Source organism: Polyodon spathula, chromosome 5, assembly GCF_017654505.1.
Source record: "Polyodon spathula isolate WHYD16114869_AA chromosome 5, ASM1765450v1, whole genome shotgun sequence".
Taxonomy (NCBI): Eukaryota; Metazoa; Chordata; class Actinopteri; order Acipenseriformes; family Polyodontidae; genus Polyodon; species Polyodon spathula.
Window position 1 is genome coordinate 14,989,733 of NC_054538.1, and position 20,936 is coordinate 15,010,668.

Genomic DNA, 20,936 nt, shown 5'->3' on the forward strand with positions numbered 1-20,936 from the left:
GATCCGCTTACAAAATGTATTTTGAAGCAACTATACTTACTATGAAGTTGCAAGGTTATTTTCTAAAAAAAAGTTTCTGATATGGAAAAAGATTATTTTTTGTATTTGTAATTTTAATTGAATATGGTTTCAGTTGGGGGTTCCTAAGTTGCAACAAAACGCTGTGTAACCGATAAAGAAATGTCTTCGCCCTGAATGATTGCAGTCTCAGTATGCCCTTCTTGTGGTTTGCCCTAAATAATGCAGTAAGGTCCACAGGCAGTACCTTACACTGATACAGCCTGTTGAGGGTAAAATGTAAGGTTGTGGCCACCATATACCCTATTGAACTTCCTGCACAGTCCTATTATCATTCCCCTTTGTCACATGGTTTCACTTTTCTACCCTGCTTTTGTCCTAGGTGTGGCACTTTTGAGCAATTTAAGAAAAAAAACATGCCTGTATTTGCCCTTCGATCAAGAATTTCCATTATGTTCCTTAAGGCACATTCAAGTAAATGCCATGCACCCACCACACAATAGTACTATGTGAAAACTAGGTCATTTCATTTTCAGTACTACTGTTTATTTTACAAGTCCTGTTATTCTTTTCCTCTGGTAACTACAGTAAGCCTAGATTCTTGAGTATCCATGCCCATTTAATATGTTCTAGAAGTTATAATGTAACCCAGTTTGCATTTAACCCTACGGTATATCTTTAGAGTGAGGGGTGACACCTTAACAAATGTAATTACATGCTTTAATATGAAACAGGCAAAAGGTAGCACAAGGGCAGCTGCACTGGTACTTGCCATTAGCAGAACAGTTATTACATTTTCATATTTGGATAAATTGATGGTATAACATTGGTGTGAACTAATAAACATTGTATACACCAGTATTATGATTGTAACCAAAATGTCTGTCAAACATTTCTGAAAAAGGAAAATGCTTAGTTTTGTTTACCACATTTTAACTTTAACATGGAACAAGCAATCCAGTATTGTTAAAGCAGCATGAAAAAATGACATGCAGTTCTGTCCAAATAATTCTAAATTCTTAAGTTAACCTGATGGTGAGAATTTTGTGAGGCAAGAGATGTGAGGCAACATATGTTCAGTGCTCCACTTTTTATAGGCTCTAATCATCTTATTAAAAGACAACAGTGCCCTCTGTCGGTATTATAAAATGTCCACCGATTCCAAAAATTACTCTTATGTATCAGTTGAGTGAATTCACTATTAAGTAGACAACTGTGGTGAAAGTGTCAGTCATCTTCATGGAGAGTGATCGACTCATTGATCTGGGATTAACAGTCTAAGTAATGAGGATTTAGTATTTATTGAGAATTTGAACAATTTGTCTCATCACTCTCCTCCGTGAAATACCACCCAAGTGTTGGATCAATTGTCATAAGGTGTATACACTAGGAGATATGGGCAATCCAACAGTCACCAAATCAATGTGTAGTATATCCAGGACGCAAGGGTTAAAGCTGAATAAGGTTATAAATGACAGGCCTCTTAAATTACATTTAAGGACTCAATTTTTACTATTTTCAAAAGCTAACATTTTTTTACATTCATAAACTAATGTTCTTTTTTCTGCACAGCCCTAATAAAAACAACTTTTTACCTTGTCAATGCCAAGGCCATCACATTCAAGGGCTTACACACCAAAAGGCTCTGATCACATTCAAAAGGCTTGTAACTTTGTCATGTATACAAAAACAAACAAACAAACAAAAAAAACTAACAGTCAGCGAAATACAAAATACACTCCAAAATCTTTCAGAAACTGAATATACAAATATTGTTTTTAAAATATATCCAGAGGCATAGGTTACAAAGGATAGTTTAATTACATATATCTGGCCTGCAAAAAAACAAAACAATTGTCTGTAAGTGTACATCATGCTGCCTATAAATGTACATCATCTTTGTTAGTGTTAAAACCTCATATGTTCATATGAATATAATTGAAAATATCATACAGACTGTCACTTAAAAGTTAGCAGATATTTCCAAAATACAGTTCTCTTTTGTACAAAGATAAAATCCTGTCACACAAGATGGAGAGTATTGGTTTCCATGGTAACTAAATGCCTGTCCAGTTCTTTCAATTCTAAGCACAATGTACTGGAAGTGTATACTTTGTCAAAATGACCATATTGACAGTATATTCCAACAGCTACAGGTATAAACAAAACTACTGTTTCTAACATTTTTTAAACCCATATAAAGACAGAATTAAAAGCAAAAAAAATCAATCTTAATCCAAAGAAATAAATGTACATTATACAACACTATATGCCAGGGCAAGGTGTAGGGTTGTGAATACACTAAAATGCAAAGTTTTTCTTTTTTTTCTTTTTTTTCAAGAGAGTAAAATACATTACATTTACAGCATCGAGGTTTACAAATATACAACTGTACAAGCAAAGTATTGTGATTAACATTGAAATTCAAACTGTAAACCAACACTAATATAGTTAACTAGACTTTTACACTATATATTATATGAAGCAAAAAAGCAATAGGCTATAGCAGTGCTCATGCATGCTTTATAATGAGCATTTAAGTTTACCTCTTGATGGCTCCCTGTTAATTCTCAACTCTGCCCAAGACTGCAGTTAATGTTTTAAAGCTAAAATAAAAAACATCAATATCGTCACAAACCTTTACAAATCTATGAAGGAAAGAAATCGTCCACTCTTATTCAAACTGCTCAACATACCAAAAAGCTGCTTTAAAAATAAAAATACCCTTTTTTCAGACTCTTGCTTTAGGTAGAGAAGTGCCGTCATGGCTCCCCCGCTCCCTCCACCTCCACCTTGTACAATGGTTAAATACATACAATACTTCTATACATCACTGGGTTTGTTTTTGAGGAGAAAATGAAGGGCAGTGTTCATCTCAAAACATTCAAGATTGAAATTTTATATGAAGCGAAAGAAGATACATTTTAGTACATGGTATTTTTGTTGTAAAAAAGTTACAAAATATGAACTACCAAAATACAACTTAACCTTTTCTTGTGTATACACAACTTCTGCTTTATCCGCCAGTAATCTCTACAGGCATCGGCAATAGAGAGGAGTATAAATTAAGGTTTTTCTGTTGTGCTGTAATGCCGGCAGATTTATCAAGTCACATGCTGGTGTACTGTAAGAATACTCTCTCTTGTTTTCTTAAAAACTATCCAAATTTTTACAGTTAATTTACAAGGTAAAAATTTACAAAATATGTGACAACTAGTTTGATACAATTATAGCATATACACGCATTCTGTGCTTTACCCAGCATAGCAATCTGACAAATCACTGGCAGTGTGCTGGAAGTGTAGCCACATACCGGAACATGATGAGTTTACAATAGGAAGTAACCAAAGCATTCTTAGGTTAAGTTGCCTTTTTGGTAATTCAACTGAACTGGTTCAACGCATCAGAACATCTAAAGGGGCTGCATCAATTTCTTGTTCATATCCTAAATCAGTCCATTAGTTGGTCCACCAATTGGCCCCAAGTCAGTGCTGTTCTTCATGTAATACTTCTCCAGTTTGGCCAAGATATGTTTTCCATAGGTGTATTTGCGCAACGTTGCAATGTGAGGACGTATCTGAAAATAAGGGGCATGGTTGGTTAGTTCCCCTAAACCAAAAATTTTACCACAAATCAAAAGTGCATGAGTATTACTTGCTCTTGAATCAGAACAGGGTTTAAAATATATTTGCTGTGCATTGTATCAAATATATAGCAATATGAACAAAATGGCATCTGCAACATAGTGCCCTGCTAAACTACAATGTAAACTGTAAAAACTGCTGTGAATATTTCCTCAGCTACAGCATAAATCGTCAGTCCTAACAAAATTAAAAAAAAAAAAAAAAAAAAAAAAAAAACACAAAACATGCAGATCGTTCTTAGTGTACTTTGATGAAAGTTTCTAATTAATAAATAAGAGGTTAACTGTTTATTCCCAAAAGATACATAAAAACATGAACTGTTCATAAGATAATTTGGGATGTGTTGTCAAGAGTACAGCAGCATTTAAAACCTTTCCTCTGACACATGCATTGTATTTACTTGTAAAGAATCACCAAGAGCCTTTATTTTTTGGTGTTTATAGTAACCCAGTTTTACAAATAAATATTGGGGGTAAAACTAGGGTGACAGAAAAGCTGCCAACTTGCTTCTAAATTATGTGAACAGGCTGTGTAAAGCTGTCTTGTGCTACAACATGTTAGACAGCTTCATACTGCACAAGAAATATTTTAAGTCAATATTTTTAGATACTTGAGTGGGTCAAATTGAATGAAAATTAAAATCAAAAAAGCAATCTACAGCTTTTTTTTTCTTCAGTAAAATCTAAAAATAAATGGACCTTGGTTAAGATATTTTTCAGCAGTTTCTGAAATAAGTCTGAAAGTTGTGATAATATATTACATGCATCTAAAATGTAAAAAAGTGGAAGGTGCGTTCTATTTTTATGCATGTTTGTCATGTTTCTCATGTCAAACACATGGAAATTAACGATAAAATTGAAAACGTGTACTGAAATGGTATTTTAGACAACATACTGGTTGCTAACATTGCAACAAATCCCCCCCCCCCCCCCAAAGATCTCAAAACTGTTTAGTTACAATGTTCTTGCTCCCAGGCAGTGGTTAGTGAATGGTCAACCTGGAAATTAATAGTATTATTGCATTATTCAAGTTGTAAAAATAATAAAAAAGAATAAATAAAAAAGTACATACATAATTAATCCCTACCTTGTGCATGATTATCTTGCGCTGGGCTGGCTCTGCCATGTCAATCATCTTCTGCACTACGTAGTTGGCGTATTGGTCCTTCATCATGGTGTACAAGGCACTGTGGGGGCCATCGTTCTGACAGCAAACCTCGTCGATCAGCAGAGCCCTTTCTGAGCGGGACGAGTGGGTCACACACTTCTCCACCACATTGCTGACCAAAGAATTCACAACCGTTAGAGCAGCGAAACAACAAAACTTCAAAATGAACTGCTTTATTTTATTATTATTTAAAAAATCTGATTCAGTTTTTGGAATGCCAGTTTGGTTTATTTAGCATTTTGCAAGCAGCAGGTAGGTGAAAACATTTATTTATTTTTTGCTATGTTAATTCACTGAATACAAACAAAGCTGGATTACTATGATTTTTATGTTCTAGGTTCATAATTCCCCCAACACTCCAACAAGGTGAAAATTACAGCTACGTGATCAATACATCCTGCCAAATGTATTAAAGTAGTTATGAACTGTGCAAACATTTACATAATATGATGTTTTTATCCAATAACTCCTTAGGTAAGCAAAAAGGAACAGATATATTCATGCAGGATGCAATAAATACATTAATGACTTATTTACCTGGCAAATTTGTGTTGGCTCAAGGCCATAACTTTCCCTCTGATCTCAGCAACCATTTTACTTTTGTCTTCAGGGCGCCCATGCTCAAGAACATGTTGAATGACATAATTGCCATATTGATCCTAGTGAAAATAAAGAGTTTTATGAAAATCAACAAGTAACAAAAAGAACATGCTATACCTCAATTGAAACTGTTTCACACAAAAATGCATGCCTACAACGTACGTAAAACAAACTTTTAGGCATCAAAAATGTTTCATTCAATTACAGGGAGGTCTATTTGATATTAACAGCACATCTAAATGTCACTATCATTTCAATAAAAAAAGTGCATTTATGTTTTTATTTTTACAGATGGAAATAAACTGTGGTGTTTTATTCAGGACAGTGGTGCAATTTCAACCCACTGCAGTTTATAATATACCTCACTGTGTTTAAAATGACATTTGAAGAACACTTTTGCCTTGTGAGTTTAAGTATCAGTAATGTAGGTGGTTCCTGTAAAATGTGATCAAGAAAACAAACATCAATTTTAACAAAAAGAAATGTCATGTTTTTGTAATTTGTGTTGTTTCCTTGGATATAGCTTGCAAAGCAGTAGTAGGAGCATGCCTTATTAGATCAGAATGACACAGCAAGAAGTTTGTGTCCCTCTATAGTACATTAAACTACTTGATTAATGAAAGCAAGTACTACAACAACAAAAATAAACTTAGTAAAACAATTTAGAAACATTTCAAATCAGAAGACTTGTTGAAATGTTGGTGTAATATTTCTTTTAAGCACTATTGTATTCCTTGAGTGTTTCTATTTTGGGAGTTCTATAAAGGTACAACGCACAAGCAGGTTAAAGTCTAAAGCAAACATACACTTTTTTTGTATAATTTAACCTTTGTGGGACACTGCAATTGTAAATTAACTGTCAATATTTACACAATTCAGCTTTAAAAACAAGGATGTTGCAATATTGTATGTGATGCTCTTTACAGAAAACAGCACGTTAATAGTTCTACCTCTCAGCCAAGGATTAGATTCATTTAGAGAAAAGTTGGAGAATGAACCTTCCATATGTTTAGAGAATATACTTGTTCTGACCTCGAAAGGGCATCACTTGAGACTGTATAAAAAGGTTTGGATGTCGTCTCCAATTAATCTCTGATATTTCTAGATAAGATATAAGGTGTGTTTTTAAAACAAATGTTTTTGCCTCTTCATTAACACACATGAACGTTCCTGCATTACTGCATAAAAATCAATATTATAGGGACAACAATACCAGTATTGATTTTTATGGAAAAATAAAAAACACAAAAATACCACAACTGTATACACTGCTTAAATTATACACATACAGCTCTACATCCATGCAAATGACAATATAAAGAAAACACACACATACCTGTACATACATGAAAACAACATTTAAGCTTAACCACAATACATTTTGTAAATGCCTCAGGGAATAAAACCAAATACATTTTACAATATGTTTCCACAAGAGTTTAGCCAGAGAAGCACAAACTTCCCTCAAGATGCTCTAAACGGCTCTTGAAGGAACAAATTTAGCAAGTGTGTTCACGGAGAAGGAATCTTTAGTTTGTACACAGGATGCATGATGCTGTGCTAAAGATTATGACACACCGAACATATTGTAAAAACGTTTTGGTTTTATTACAGTTGATTTATTGTGGAACATGGTTAGGTAAACTTTACTGACCTAATAAAGAGCAGCTATTGCACAGATCGCACCCAGCTATTGTCAGACACTTGCATTAGACTAGAGTGTCAGTGGTTTGGGCTTACCTGCACAAGCTGCTCAGTGTGATGATGGAGCTCCTCTAGGATGGGCATGGTCTGCTCTGGGGTACAGTGTTCCAGGATGCGCTGAATCACTCGGCAGCCATAAGGGTGAGTCGAAAGCACAAACACCTTAAAGACAGAACAAACAAAACACTTTCAATACTTGCTCTAAAATGTATTACATAACAACAGCCTTAGAGAAGAATGGCAAGCTTCATGCAAACTGAATTATAACCTACAATGATGATTTTATAACCACTATATTACTTTTACATACAATTTGAGAGAATAAACATTTACAGTTATATATACATACACTACCAGTCAAAAGTTTGAGTACACCTGCTTGAAACCAGGTTTTTCATGATTATCAATGCTTTTAACTGTATAAACTTGTCTACAAACACTTAATATTTCATTATATGATATGTGTACTTATACAAGCTGATAATCATAAGTGAACTGCATTCAAAAATTAAATTTTTAAATGAAAATGTAAATCTTGTCAATTTCAATGAAATGGTCACCCAACGCAAGGGGATTTCAGTCTGAAGCCCAAGTCAGTTCAAAGTCTGAAATGTGTATAACACGGTGTTAGAACACTGGCCTAAGAATAAAAGTGTCTTTGTTAGATGTTCTGCGAGTTAATTAGCATGTTACCTAATTAACCTTTTGTCACCAATTATTGTTAACATGTGAGGGTCCATGATTACTATAAATATAGGTAGCGTAGGCACAAGTTTGTCATTCCTGAATGTAAGGGATCGGAAAATGGCAAAATGCGCTCAGTTAAGCAAAGAAAAAAGAGTCTGTAATTGCTTTAAGAAATGAAGGTCAATCTTTAAGACAAATCACAAGAACTTTGCAAGTGTCTGTAACTGCTGTGACCAAGAACATCAAACGATCTGAAGAAAATGGCACTCATGAGGACCGAACAAGGTCAGGCAGGCCAAGGGTGACCTCAGAATCAGAAAACAAGTTCAATTCACAAGTCTGCGAAAGCGGCGATTAACTGCCCCTCAAATACAAGCTCGGCTAAATGCTACTAGAAGTACTAGTACTGTTCAGAGGAGACTGTGTGAAGCTGGCCTAACTGGACGAATTGCTGCAAAGAAACCATTGTTAAGAGTTCAGAATAAGAGGAAGACACTTGCCGGGCCAAAAAACACAGAAACTGGACGTCTGAGGAGTGGAAGTCGGTCTTATGGACCGATGAGTTAAAATTTTAAATATCTGGGTCCAATTGCCGATTATTTGTAAGACGCAGAGAGGGTCAGCACATGAGTTCTGCATGTGTGGTTCCCACTGTCAAGCATGGAGGAGGCAGTGTCATGGTTTGGGGTTGCTTTGCTGGTGACAGAGTTGGTGATCTTTACCAAGTCCATGGCAAGCTCAACCAGCATGGCTATCACAGCATACTTCAGAGGCATGCCATTCTATCAGGATTACAGCTAGCTGGGCAGTCCTTCATTCTTCAGCAAGATAATGACCCAAAACACACCTCAAAGTTGTGCAAGAACTATTTGGCGAAAAAGGAAATGACCTGGCCTGCCCAGTCTCCAGACCTCAATCACATATAACTTGTATGGGACGAACTGGACAGAAGAGTCAAAGCAAAGCTACCCAAAAGTGCCCTACATCTCTGGGGCTTATCTCTTTGCTGCTGAAGAGCTGGGAAGACATGTCGGGTGATTTCCTGCTGAAACTTGTTAACCGAATGCCTCGTGTTTGTGAGGCTGTTATTAAGGCAAAGGCTGGCTATTTTGAAGAATCCAAGATTTAGAGACAATTTTCAATTTTCTTGAACACTGTTTTGATACTCCTTATGTTTTGTTTTGTATATTGTAACATGTGTTTTCATTTTCAAGTATTTACAGATATAATAGTGCTAAGTTGCTTTTGATGCTCGGTATATATTGCAATAAATGTGAACTACACACACATTATAAACAAGAACTCTGTCTTAATACCCTGCCTTCCCAACATGAAAAACATAAAACATAAATCAGTTACTGTACCTGGCCCTTAAAAGCATCAATGATGAACTGTAGAGCCTGAGGCTGCACACATTCAATACACTTCTGTACCACGTGGTTTCCATTTTGGTCTTTTACACACTTTAGTACATGTCCATCCAGCTCTCTAACCATATCACTCTGGAGAAGAACAAGAAAGCCACTGGGAGTTAGTCACAAGCAAACATTGCACAACAGATATTACAATCTGATTAGGACAAAAAATGTCACCATTGTTAAAAACAGAAGATTTTTTTTGAGGTGTTGTGAAAATCAAGAATGTTATATTTAAGTATTCATTTGACTCTACAACCAGCAGTAGCTGTGATTGATTCCTTGCTACCTCATTGCACTAAATAAAAAAAAGAAGACTTCAAAGAGACCATGGACTTGGCAGATATATGGACTTGGATCAGTTTCTCAGACAAAGAGTGTGAGAGAAACACATCTTAAAAGCAACATACAAAGATCATCATTGTTTTGCAATATACAACCAGTTTTTTTCCTTTGAGAAAGTGACATGATGCTGGGCAGAAAAAGACCAATTTTAACGGATATACTGTGCATGCAATACAAAACAAAATCGCAGGTGTATTAGACAAATAGCATAAATCAGCCCAACAAAAATGTTTAACAATAAAGGACTTTAGATGTCCATGGTGGTGCAGATTAGTGATACTCTAAAATGACCAGCTATTGCTATATGAATGACATGATCAGTAAATTAAAATATAAAAAAGTTGCTATAACTTACAATTACCTGATGGTCTGATGAAATGGACTCCAGAGCTTTCTGAATGACGCGGCAGCCATACATCTGTAGGGCCAATGGGAGGACGTGGCCTCTGATTCTGGTAGCCAGGGCTAGTTTCTGATCCATGTTTCCAAACTACAGCACATAAAATACACACCAGGGAATTATGCACAGAAAAATCAATTATAAAAGATACATTATAAAAGTATGTGCAAAGTAACAATTATTGTGCAGTTGTATTAGGTTCTTCTCTCATACTGGATATCAAGATACTAGCACAGTAAAATTGATTATTTTTTTTTTTAACCATGTCTTTCTAAATTCCAAGATTGAAATAAAGAAACAGCAGCTCTTTCAGTTTGTCTCCCCGAAAGAGAGAGGACAAGATTATACAGCGAGTTGCTGTGCTCAACATCAGCTGTATTTGTTACTGCATTTATGTATCTGAAAGATAATGTTTTCAAATTAGAAAGACTGTCAGCTGTCGATGACCAAAACAAGTAAATTGCAACTTCCCCTGGCGGTAGAGCACTCCAGATCCTGTCGGGTGCCACCTTCACAGAGTACAAAGCAACCTCCTCTGCTGGAATGTCACTGAAGCGTAATCCTCCTTGACATGAGACATTACAGCAACTCTTCTTGGATTGAAAATCCTTACGCATTTCAATAATTCGATAGTGGGGTGCCCATTCCCAGGATCACTGATGTACTTCTTCAGATGAATTGTCAACAGCCGAACGAAACAGGTGCACCGACTTCCTGCTTTGTTCCGTTGTTATACTGTTGACATCTTCAGCCCTGAGAAACCTTTAAGTGTTTTCCTCTGAAAACTGAGTATGCGTCTCAAATTCTCAATTTTCTCAAATGCAAACAGAGTGCAGTCTCTGGCTTACAAATGTATCCATTAGTTCAATGATTGGCTTGCACATTGATAAACGCATGCAATCTTAAGCATAAAATATTGGGCTTCATCTGACAGCATTCGTTCCCACAACAAATGCGGTGCTGAGTTGCCACATACACCCTTTTCTTCTTCAACAAAGCTTTCATAATATTCAATTCAATATTTAAAAAAAAAAAATAAATAAATAAATAATATATATATATATATATATATATATATTATATATATATATATATATATATATATATATATATATATATATATATATATAAGAGCAATAAATTTAGTTAAGACTTTATAAATTAAATATGACTTATCATTTTATACTGATTTTGTTTAAATATAGCTGATACAGCATAAGTAAATAAATAAACAAATAGAAAATGTTTTTGAAGTTCATGTTGCTTAATTTATTTATTTATAAATTTTTTTGGTGTACAGCTCTCCATGATGCTTGCTGGCTGCTGCATAATCCAGTTTATATCCTGGCCGTGATATTTTTTTTATATCGTCGAGTCAGAAAACAGTGAAGTTTTAATCACCATTTTAGTGTCTGGAGCATTTTTCTTTTGTAGTATGTTTTGTAATTAATTTTCTGCCAAATCACAGAATCGCTATTCAGCCATTTCTCTTCTTGTGAGGAGTGGAAATGAAAGCCATTCCTTTGAAAAGAGGCAGGACTGACAGTGATGTGAACCAATCACATGACAAACGGAGACTATTGCCCAGGACTGTAAGCATATCAGGGCAATAGTTCAATCTATTTTTCCTCCTATGATGAGGTTTTAACCAATCACACGCTAGAATTTCCATCTATCCATCCATCTATCAATCAATCAAAAAAAATTACCTCAAAGAACTTCTGTATTACATAGTTTCCAAATACATCAGTCATCAACTGGTATGCTGCTTGAAGGATTTCACTGAAGACCATCTGACGTTCTGCAGGGGTGGCTCGCTCTAACTTCTGCTGGATAAACCTGTCCGAACAGGAAACGAGACATGCAGTTAGAAACTACAAGAAATAACAAGAAAAGCCACAAGTTGGTTGTGATAAAAAAAAGCCCTGTTTGTGACGAGAAGGGTAGTAAAACACTATCTAATGTAATGCTACTAGTTTAGAAAGTGTAATGCTTTCATTGGTTGTACTATACCAGGAGGTGGCCAAACCACGGCTCGCAGGCAGTTCAAGTGCGGCTCCCGGTTAAATGCTGGGCGAAGCACACTTTGCAACTCGAATTAACTGAAGAAAGAATAATTAAAAAAAGCGAAAATAAAAAACTAAAAATAAATGAGTTTATTTGTGTTCTCTGAATTCATTTGTGTTTATTATTCTTTCTTCTCTCCCCTTCTCTCCTGTTTATCAGAAAACAGTGTAAACGTCGGTCTCATCTGCAACAAATCGCTTACACACTAGGCGAGCAACCAACGTCAGACTTGGAGAAACAAACTAGCTTCTTTATAAGCATGACTCAGAAGCCAGCAGAAGCTCCTTTCCGCATTCAGTAAAGAAGCTGATGTTCAAGCAAGTTTTGTTATGGCATGGAACATCACCTGCTCCAAATGTCCTTATTCACATTAGATTAATCTTTTTTTATAAAATTGCAGAGTGCGCTAGACTAGAGAATTCATGTTTAAAGGTTGTACTGCAGGTCTAAAATTCATACTACATTTATCTATCTTACGTCTCATCATGAGCAAGTACTGTAATCCCTTTCAAAATACAGTGCATGTATCATCCACAGAGCTCTCAAATACTGAGCAGTCATGAAAACTGAGCATTCAGATCTTCAAGGGAAGAGCTTGTCAAAAAGAATCCTTACAAAAATGTGTGTTGTGGTGTTTTTGGCAAAACCTGGGCAGTTGTATTTTGCTTCAATAACTGAATATTTTACTGAAAGTACGTACAGTATAAACAGAAATACAGTCAGTGTCGCTCTAACAGAATGACTCAGGAGATGTAAACATATCCAGAATAAGTGGCTGTCCCAAAATTAATCAAGTGGTATTTGAGACGACCTTAGTCACAGATTTTTTTTTAATTTTTGTTATAAATTTGGAATCGCCAATTATTTTTACTCATTTTCTCCGCCATTTGGATAGCCCACTTATTTTTTTTTATTTTAACCCGGCTCACCGCTGCCACCTCCGTGTTGACTCGAGAGAGACAAAAGACGGACACACACGTCCTGCGAAATGCATGCTGTCAGCGGTCCGCTTCTTTTGACTCTGCAGGCCGGCCATGCAGCCACCTCACAGCAACAGCATCGGAGGACCACGCAGCTCCGGGCAACTTACTGGCAGACTGTAGGCGCCCGGCCAGTCTATAGGGGTCGCTGGTGCGCTGTGAGCTGAGGACACACTGGCCGACCTGGGCCCTCCCCACCCAGGCGGGGCTCAGTCAGTTGTGTGCCATGCCCCCTGGGAACTCCTGTCCACAGATGGCAGTGGAATAGCCTGGGCTCGATCCGGCGACCTCTAAGCTACAGGGCGCATCCCGCACTCCATGCATAGTGCCTTCACTGGCTGCGCCACTCGGGAGTCGAGCCCCCCCCCCCCCCCCCCCCCCCCCCCACACACACTTATATTCATAATTTACATCATGTGCAAAAGAGATGTATTTTCACTTTTAATTTCTAAATGAAAAGAAACAGAATGAAATCACATTATGAACACATGCTAAAATACATTATTTAAAATAACTCAATTGTTTTTTTGTTTTTTTTTATATATTCCTAGCAAAATGAATTGCTGTTTTTTTTTAAATTTCTACAAAAACTAAATGAAAAATAAGCAAATCACATTTTACCACAAGGCAAGACTTTTTGCCCCAGCTGCCTGAAACCACAGGAGACTCCAGCTCCTTCAAGAGTTCAACGTGTTTTCCGCAATTTACAGCATAATCACAATCAGGTACTCACTGCACTGTGCTACGCGAACCTGTCTTACTCCGAAAAGTGACACTTCATTTGAAAATACTGTATCTTAATTAATGTATATTGCTGCCATCAAGAAATAACTACTGCACAGAGTAAGTGCAAGATTTAATTGTATGGAGAGAATTAAAAAAAAAACAGTTTAAAATCATGCTAGTATTTAAAATGTCTTGCTCGCAAACATTTTACAATGTGTCTTGCGGCTCTCGGCCGTATGAATTTTGGTATGCAGCTCGTAGGGTCTGGAAGTTTGGCCACCCCTGCATGACACAAAACATAAATGGTTTGGTGTAATAAAGTATAAAAAAATACACAATCAGCAGCTAGTAACTAAGAATAAGTTGATATTGAAATGATCTGGTTTTCTTGTTTGTACAAAAACAAATTGCCTGTATAAACTCCAATTACATTGTACCTTGAACCATGCTGGTCTTGAGAAAACTCCACTATATGGCCGATGAGATCCCTCAGCTGCAGGTTTGGGAAGCGATTGTTTCTGAAATCTTCCAAGAGCCTGCTGCGACCAGAAGGCATGACGTCAGACCTGCTGTAGCGAAGCCGTGACGGAGGGAAGAGCTGGCTGCTGGAGCTGAATAGGCTGGATGTACTGGTGGCAGTGCGGTACTTCGCTTCTGCCCCGGGCGCTGCGGAGATGTATCGGCCACTGCCATTTGTCAGTCCTCCTAAAAAAAAAAAAAAATCAAGAAAAGGAGTTGGTTTTATGAATGTAAGGTATTTAACAGATTCTTTAGGATATACAATGTACAGGTCAAGTAGGAATTATAAAGTCAAACAATTCTTAGATTTACATAACTTGTACCAGAAGATTTCAAGTATATAACTTTTATTATATTTATATGCATGAGCTGTACTATATGATCTAATACCAGTTATGCTGCTCTTTAAAAAAAGTGTTCAATTAATGCACAATTGGGCAATGTAATACCTAGCTCTGTGGAGCTTTAAGGTGTTGCGAGAACACTTGTTATAGCAATCTGTGTGTAGGAGCCAGAGTTTACGCCAAACAAAGATGCAAACAGACAAAGATTAACCCATTAAGTACCAAATAATTTTTTCTTAAAAAAAAATAAAGTAGAACACAAGCTTTATTTATGTAATCTGATGCATTACATTTAGATTTAACTTTTGCAATTAACAAAAATTCGTAAATTATAATATAATTATTGTTAAGAGAAAATTAAAACAGGTACATTGCCAGGTATTTTATCTGAACAGGTAAAATCCTCAAATAAATTAGCCCGTCCTCAAATGAAGACAACAGCACTTAATGTAAATAAATAAAATAAAAAAAAAAAAAAAAAAAAAAGAAGAAGATGTTTAGTGGATGGAATGCAACTGTCACTGGATACATTACCTGAGTTGGAGTTGCTCAAAACTACAGGTTGAGAGTAAACAGAAACTGATTAAAAGATATCTATAAGCAGAGAAACTGTAGCAAAACTGCCCTGTGGATAAAACCTACGAATTAACCTACCAATAACTGATATTGCCATGGCAAGTTGTAAATGAGATGTACAGTGAAACAAAACAAGGCTATAATGTTGCACAGTTAATAAACAAGGAGGTGTTCACTGAAAAAAACAACTGGACTGAATACACAAGTCGAGTGTGAAAATCAGTTACTTCCCTTTTTTACTGGTGTTCTTCAGTGTCCCAGAACAAATGATTAAGATCAAATTATTAAGACCTCGCTCGACGTTACAAACTACCAGCATTGGATACAACTGGGCAAAGTTAAAGAGGAAAAGCAACAATTAAATTCAACGTAATGTTTTAAAAGTACAGAATAAACAATAAAATAGGCAAAAATTGCAATAAGGTTACCAAAAAAAAAACAAAAAAAAAAACATGGCAGCACATTATATATTTGCTAACTTCACTATAACAAACCCTTCTTAAAACAATCACTCGTTCAACAATCCCAACAGCAAGAGCCAATTTAAAATGCAAATTAGCCCTATTAGAACAATCAAGTACAGGATGGACCCGGATACAACAATATCAGTCCTGTCTGACACTGAACTTTCTCCAATGTTAAGTGTGTTATTCTCTTAGTGAAAACAAAGACCATGGTTGACTAATTCAAAGATTACCTATTGTAGTACGAATCATGCATGACAAATGCAATTGTTGCCTGTCTGTCATCTTCACACAAACTGCAACCAGACAACGTGTGTTAGGAGCAACCTACGCTGGACAGTTTTTTTCAAGAGAAAGGACATGTAATTAATATATTCAGCATGTAAGTGTACACTCTTCCCTTTTTCATTTCTTTAATATTTTCTTTGAAACAGACCACAGGGGGGGGATTTGTGTTGGTGTAATTTATATGTAAAACCCGGTTTGTTTTGGATGTTTTTGGAGTAATGATGTTTGATCAAATGATTGTTTACAGACAAGCGCTCGATTGAGACTTGCTGCCTGCCTGTCTTCTGTATGTATCCTCTGTGCGTTACCATCGCTGGTAGCGTCACATGACCCATTTGTTTACTTTCTGTTTTGTGTTTAATAAACCCTGTGCGCCTCTGCCGGCATTTCAGCTCCCATGTCTCTCAGTCTTGCAGTCCGGTTACCCACACATGTGACATGAGCACCATGTCACAATGCCATTTAAATGTTGATCAATGTGACAATCTTCATTAAAGTACTATATATTGATGTTCAATTCAAATTTTCCATTTTGTCAGAAAAATGCCAAACCCTATTATAGCTAACATTTCTCCAGGTCCCAGGGGGGTTAGTAATAGTGAAGTTAGCAAGCATATATATATATATATATCTTATATTATATATATATATATATTATAATATATATTATGTTTTGTACAAACACACACACACACACACACACACACACACACACACACATATTTTAATTAGCAATTATAATTAGACACGAGTAAAATTTATTTTCCATTGATAACATATTGTTTATAGCGACCGGACGTATCATTATGAATTTAGTTGTCTAAGATTTTAGTTTTATTCGGGGTACCCTTTTTTTGGTAAAATTGTGGAATTTGGCCTTTTTAAAACCATTTTTATTATTATTTTTATTTTAGTAAATGTAACAAATGTTACCTTTCCGTCCTATACCCTAAAAAAACAGGATTTAGGGACCTGATAACTCATTCACACAAGCCCCAAGGGCCAGAGAGAGCAGCAGTTATGTGTACTGCTTAACCACTCTGGGGTAACCACAAAACAGCAAAATTATTAGCAATGCACAAACACTGAAACAAAAAATCTGAGTTTTACAACTAAATCTATAGGTTTATGTTATTTGGGATAAATGCGCCACGGTGGATTTTACCACAGCGCTCAACAGCTCTGATTTCAGTGCACACGAATACCTTTACAGGCACATGGTTGACAATCATTTAAATCAACACAGATAAACATCCCGGTTCCAAATACATAAGTACATCCGTAGCACACTATCAGCAATCGTTGTACAAAACAAAACAGCAATTATGATTTTTACGCAACTTTAACACCTTTTTATATGAGCTTAAAACCAGTGTCCTACCACTTCCAGGGAAGAGAAAGTCCGCGCTTCAAACCCTAAATAGCAGCACGTATTTCTGCCTACTCAGAATATATATATATTATATATATAAAAATAATAACCTGCGATCAAATCTTTAGTTGATTAAATTGTTCCAATTAAGCGGAACAGCCCTAATACTTGTATATATACACTGCTGTGCAAAAGTCTTTCTCTTTCTTTTTCTACTCTGATGCATTATGAGCATCTACAATTACTCAAAACCTCCACTAGTGTTTTCTACGATAACAACCTTGGCTTGCATAAAAAAGGAAAAACATTGAGTGAAATAGTTTGCATCACTTGATTTTCAAGGTGTGGTATCCGAAGCATAATCAACAAGTGCAGAGAAACATCATTTGTAATTGACAAACCCAAGCTGTCTAACAAGGATAAGCAATACTTGAAGATAATATCCTTGAGGAATAGAAAGAAAACAAGCGTTGAATTGACAAGAGAACTGACAGGAGGCACAGATGACATTCCACCAAATCAACAGTACGAAGGTCACTCTTGAAAGCAGGACTTAAAGGATGTCTTGCAGTAAGAATACCTCTGTTAAGAAAGGGGAACAAGACTAAAAGGCTAAAATATGCACAAGAACAGAGAAATTGAACTACGGAACAATGGTCAAAGGTCTTTGAGTTGTTGATCGATGGACAACGACACCTGTCTTCTGCCAGTTCTGTTGTCAATTCAATGCTTGTTTTCTTTCTATTGTTTAAGATATTATCTTCAAGTATTGCTCATTCTTGTTAGACATCTTTTTGGGTCTTCCAGTCCTTGGTTTGTCAATTACAGATGATGTTTCTCTGTACTTGTTAATTATGCTTCTGAAAATCAAGAGATGCAAGCTATTTCTCTCAATGTTTTTCCTTCTTTATGCAAGTCAAAGTTGTTTTAAGTAAATTGTTGATGCCCATAAAGCAAAAATTCTACATGTCCAAGACTTTTGCACAGCAGTGTGTATATATACAAACACACACACACAATGGCTAATTGGGAAATATGCACATTTCAGCATTAAAAGAGCCAATCAAATCCCGTAAAAGTCGCCTAAAGGCTTCTACATTCACAACATTTTAAAAGTCAAAGCACAGTATCTGCTGACATGTTTCACCCTGTTTGGGACTCATCAGTGCAGCGCAACTGTACAGGCAGCCCTCGCACTTACGACACACTTGGTTCCTGAAAGTCGCGTTGTAAGTCAAAACGTCGTAAGATGAAGCACATTTTCCCATAGGAACAATGTTATAAATTGGGGTTTAGCGCCTGACTCTTCAGCCAGATAATGTACCTGTTATATTGTACTCATGCAAATATTTATTTAACTCTTCACACTCAGCCCGGTGGTTATGTGCATATTACTCAGACCTCTATCTGGCTTGTTTAAAAGTACAGACTTGGGGCTTTCCAATGACGTATTCAGTGTGTGTATGTGGAACTCCTAGCAGGAAATACGACGGCCTGAAGTTAAGCCCCTCGTCATGCAACACAGTTCACAGCTTAGGTTTCGCTTTGAGTCAATTGCTCTTATCAGACATTTAACAGCAAATACATAAATAAAAAAAAAGCAGTTACATGTATAAAAAAAAAACAAAAAAAAAAAACGCTAGACTGAGTCAGGGCGACCACGGCAGGTACTGCAGATCGGACACCGAGCATGCGCACATGACGCATGGCTCAGGTCTCGCCGGGTCGATGTCATAAAGTCGAAGCAGGGTAATAATGCAAGAGAGTCGTAAGTACCGTGCGTCGTAAATAGAAGCGTCGTAAGTCGAGGATCGCCTGTACTTAGACTTCTGAAAAGCTCAGGAGACTAAGTAATATACATATATACACAGACACACGTGCACACACACATACCGCACATACATACATTAGTATATAGCACAGAGATGACTAGTTCTACTCGAAAAATGGTTTGGTAGAAACATTTGGCTAAACATCAAAAAGAAAAATCTTACCGAGATGCAAGCTAGATGAAGACCCGTGAGATGAGAGAGATGGTGGTGGTGTCAAGGAGTGTGCTGGAGTCTGACTGTGCAGAGGCATGCCGATTGGACTTGGAGAGGATGAGAATCCCAAGCTGTTGTAAAACGGCTGCCCTATTGGAGCTAGACTGCTGTTGGATCTCTTGTACAAATCAGAACTGGCAGACAAGGAATCTCTCCTGGAGGCACTGTTATTGGCAGAACTGCAGACTATAAAAAATAAATAAATAATGTTACAAATAGTATAACTCGAAGCAAGTGGTTTTGAAGAAAAACAAGAATGCGGGAAAAATACCTTTATTACCGATACATTCAGTGGTTAAAACAAAGTGGAGGTCAGTGAAACGGTTAATGTTTATTGGACAATTCCTTGAAGAATCATAGAAAACAGAAGTATACCAAATACTAAGAGCTTTGTAAAATTTCTGCCATAAAAAGGTTTTTGATCACATTTGCCCTGATCACATAGGTCATAGGTGATTGATGAGATAAATAATTGAAATAGTCGTGGCCACTACATACAGTTGCAGACAAAAGTATTGACACCCTATACTTAATATGAGATCATTCAAGAAAGCATGTTAAATACAAGCACTATTAAATATGACAAAGACCAAAACATTCTACAAAGTACAATGATACAAACCTACTGGTCAGTTGATTGACAGACAGTTTATCTCCCAACACGACAATGACGCAAAGCATACAGCTAAGTCAACCCTGAAATTCTTGATGAAAATGAAAATAAAACTTCTGCAACGGTCAGATCACGCCAATAGAAATGATTTGGACTGATATGAAAATAGCTGTCTGAGCTGAAGGAAATATGCAACACAGAATGGGCCCAGATTTCACCAACAAGACGTAACATACCTGTTATGAAGCATCAAAAACATCTGAAAGCCATAATAAAAGCAAAAGAAGGATACACGAAATACTAAAAGTAGGGGTCCCAACAGTTTTGTCATGACCAAATATTTGCTTAAGTGCTTTTTTTTATTTTTTATAAAGACTGTTAAACTATAAGAAATGTAGTATTTTGGTATTTGTTATATTAATTGGTGGCTGATGTTCATTAAATGCTTGTATTTAACATATTTTCTTGAATTATCTTATTTTAAGTGTAGGATACCAATACTTTTGTCTGTGGAGATATTGTATGCTTATTAAATCAACAATGTAGGAATTTTTAGCACACCTGCTGCTCCAAAGCCACCCAGTGCTGAGCCAATAGCTGCTCCAAGAGAATTGCTACTTCTAAAGCCAAGCGATGTGTTTCCAGGCTGGCCAGGGCCATGGGAGAACAGGGAGTTGCTCTGGGGGATGTTGGAGAGAGAGTTGTTGCCATAGAATGAGTTGGATTGCACGTTATTGTTGGGCTGTTGCTGCTGTTGTTGTTGCTGTTGCTGTTGCTGTTGTTGTTGTTGTTGTTGCGGAGAGCTGATGGGGCGGAAGAGACCATTGGCAGCTCCTCCAAGATTGTTCGCAGTTCCAGATGCTGAGTTTGCAAGAGAACAAAAATAGGATTAAAGCCTATAGGACATGATCTTTAAACAATTACCCATGCATAGTGCATCAGAAGGCTGTATGGTTCGGTGG

The 20,936-nt window shown here is 36.5% G+C and overlaps 1 protein-coding gene across 8 annotated transcripts in view; it reads right to left on the bottom strand.

The window, feature by feature from the left end:
- Positions 1-2,093: 2,093 nt before the first annotated feature.
- Positions 2,094-20,936, bottom strand: part of LOC121315609 (pumilio homolog 2-like) — a 60,738-nt gene continuing 41,895 nt past the window's right edge. For 3 of the 8 annotated variants that reach the window (XM_041249843.1, XM_041249848.1, XM_041249842.1), the window contains 10 exons: positions 20,536-20,835; positions 19,311-19,547; positions 14,191-14,458; positions 11,690-11,819; positions 9,936-10,070; positions 9,185-9,322; positions 7,170-7,295; positions 5,367-5,488; positions 4,734-4,941; positions 2,094-3,595 (listed from right to left, as the gene is read on the bottom strand). In XM_041249843.1, the coding sequence (XP_041105777.1) occupies positions 3,464-3,595; positions 4,734-4,941; positions 5,367-5,488; positions 7,170-7,295; positions 9,185-9,322; positions 9,936-10,070; positions 11,690-11,819; positions 14,191-14,458; positions 19,311-19,547; positions 20,536-20,835 (1,796 nt within the window). In that variant the 3' untranslated portion in view covers positions 2,094-3,463. The remainder of the gene's footprint in view (positions 3,596-4,733; positions 4,942-5,366; positions 5,489-7,169; positions 7,296-9,184; positions 9,323-9,935; positions 10,071-11,689; positions 11,820-14,190; positions 14,459-19,310; positions 19,548-20,535; positions 20,836-20,936) is intronic. The other 5 variants (XM_041249849.1, XM_041249847.1, XM_041249850.1 and 2 more) reach the window with 3 other exon arrangements.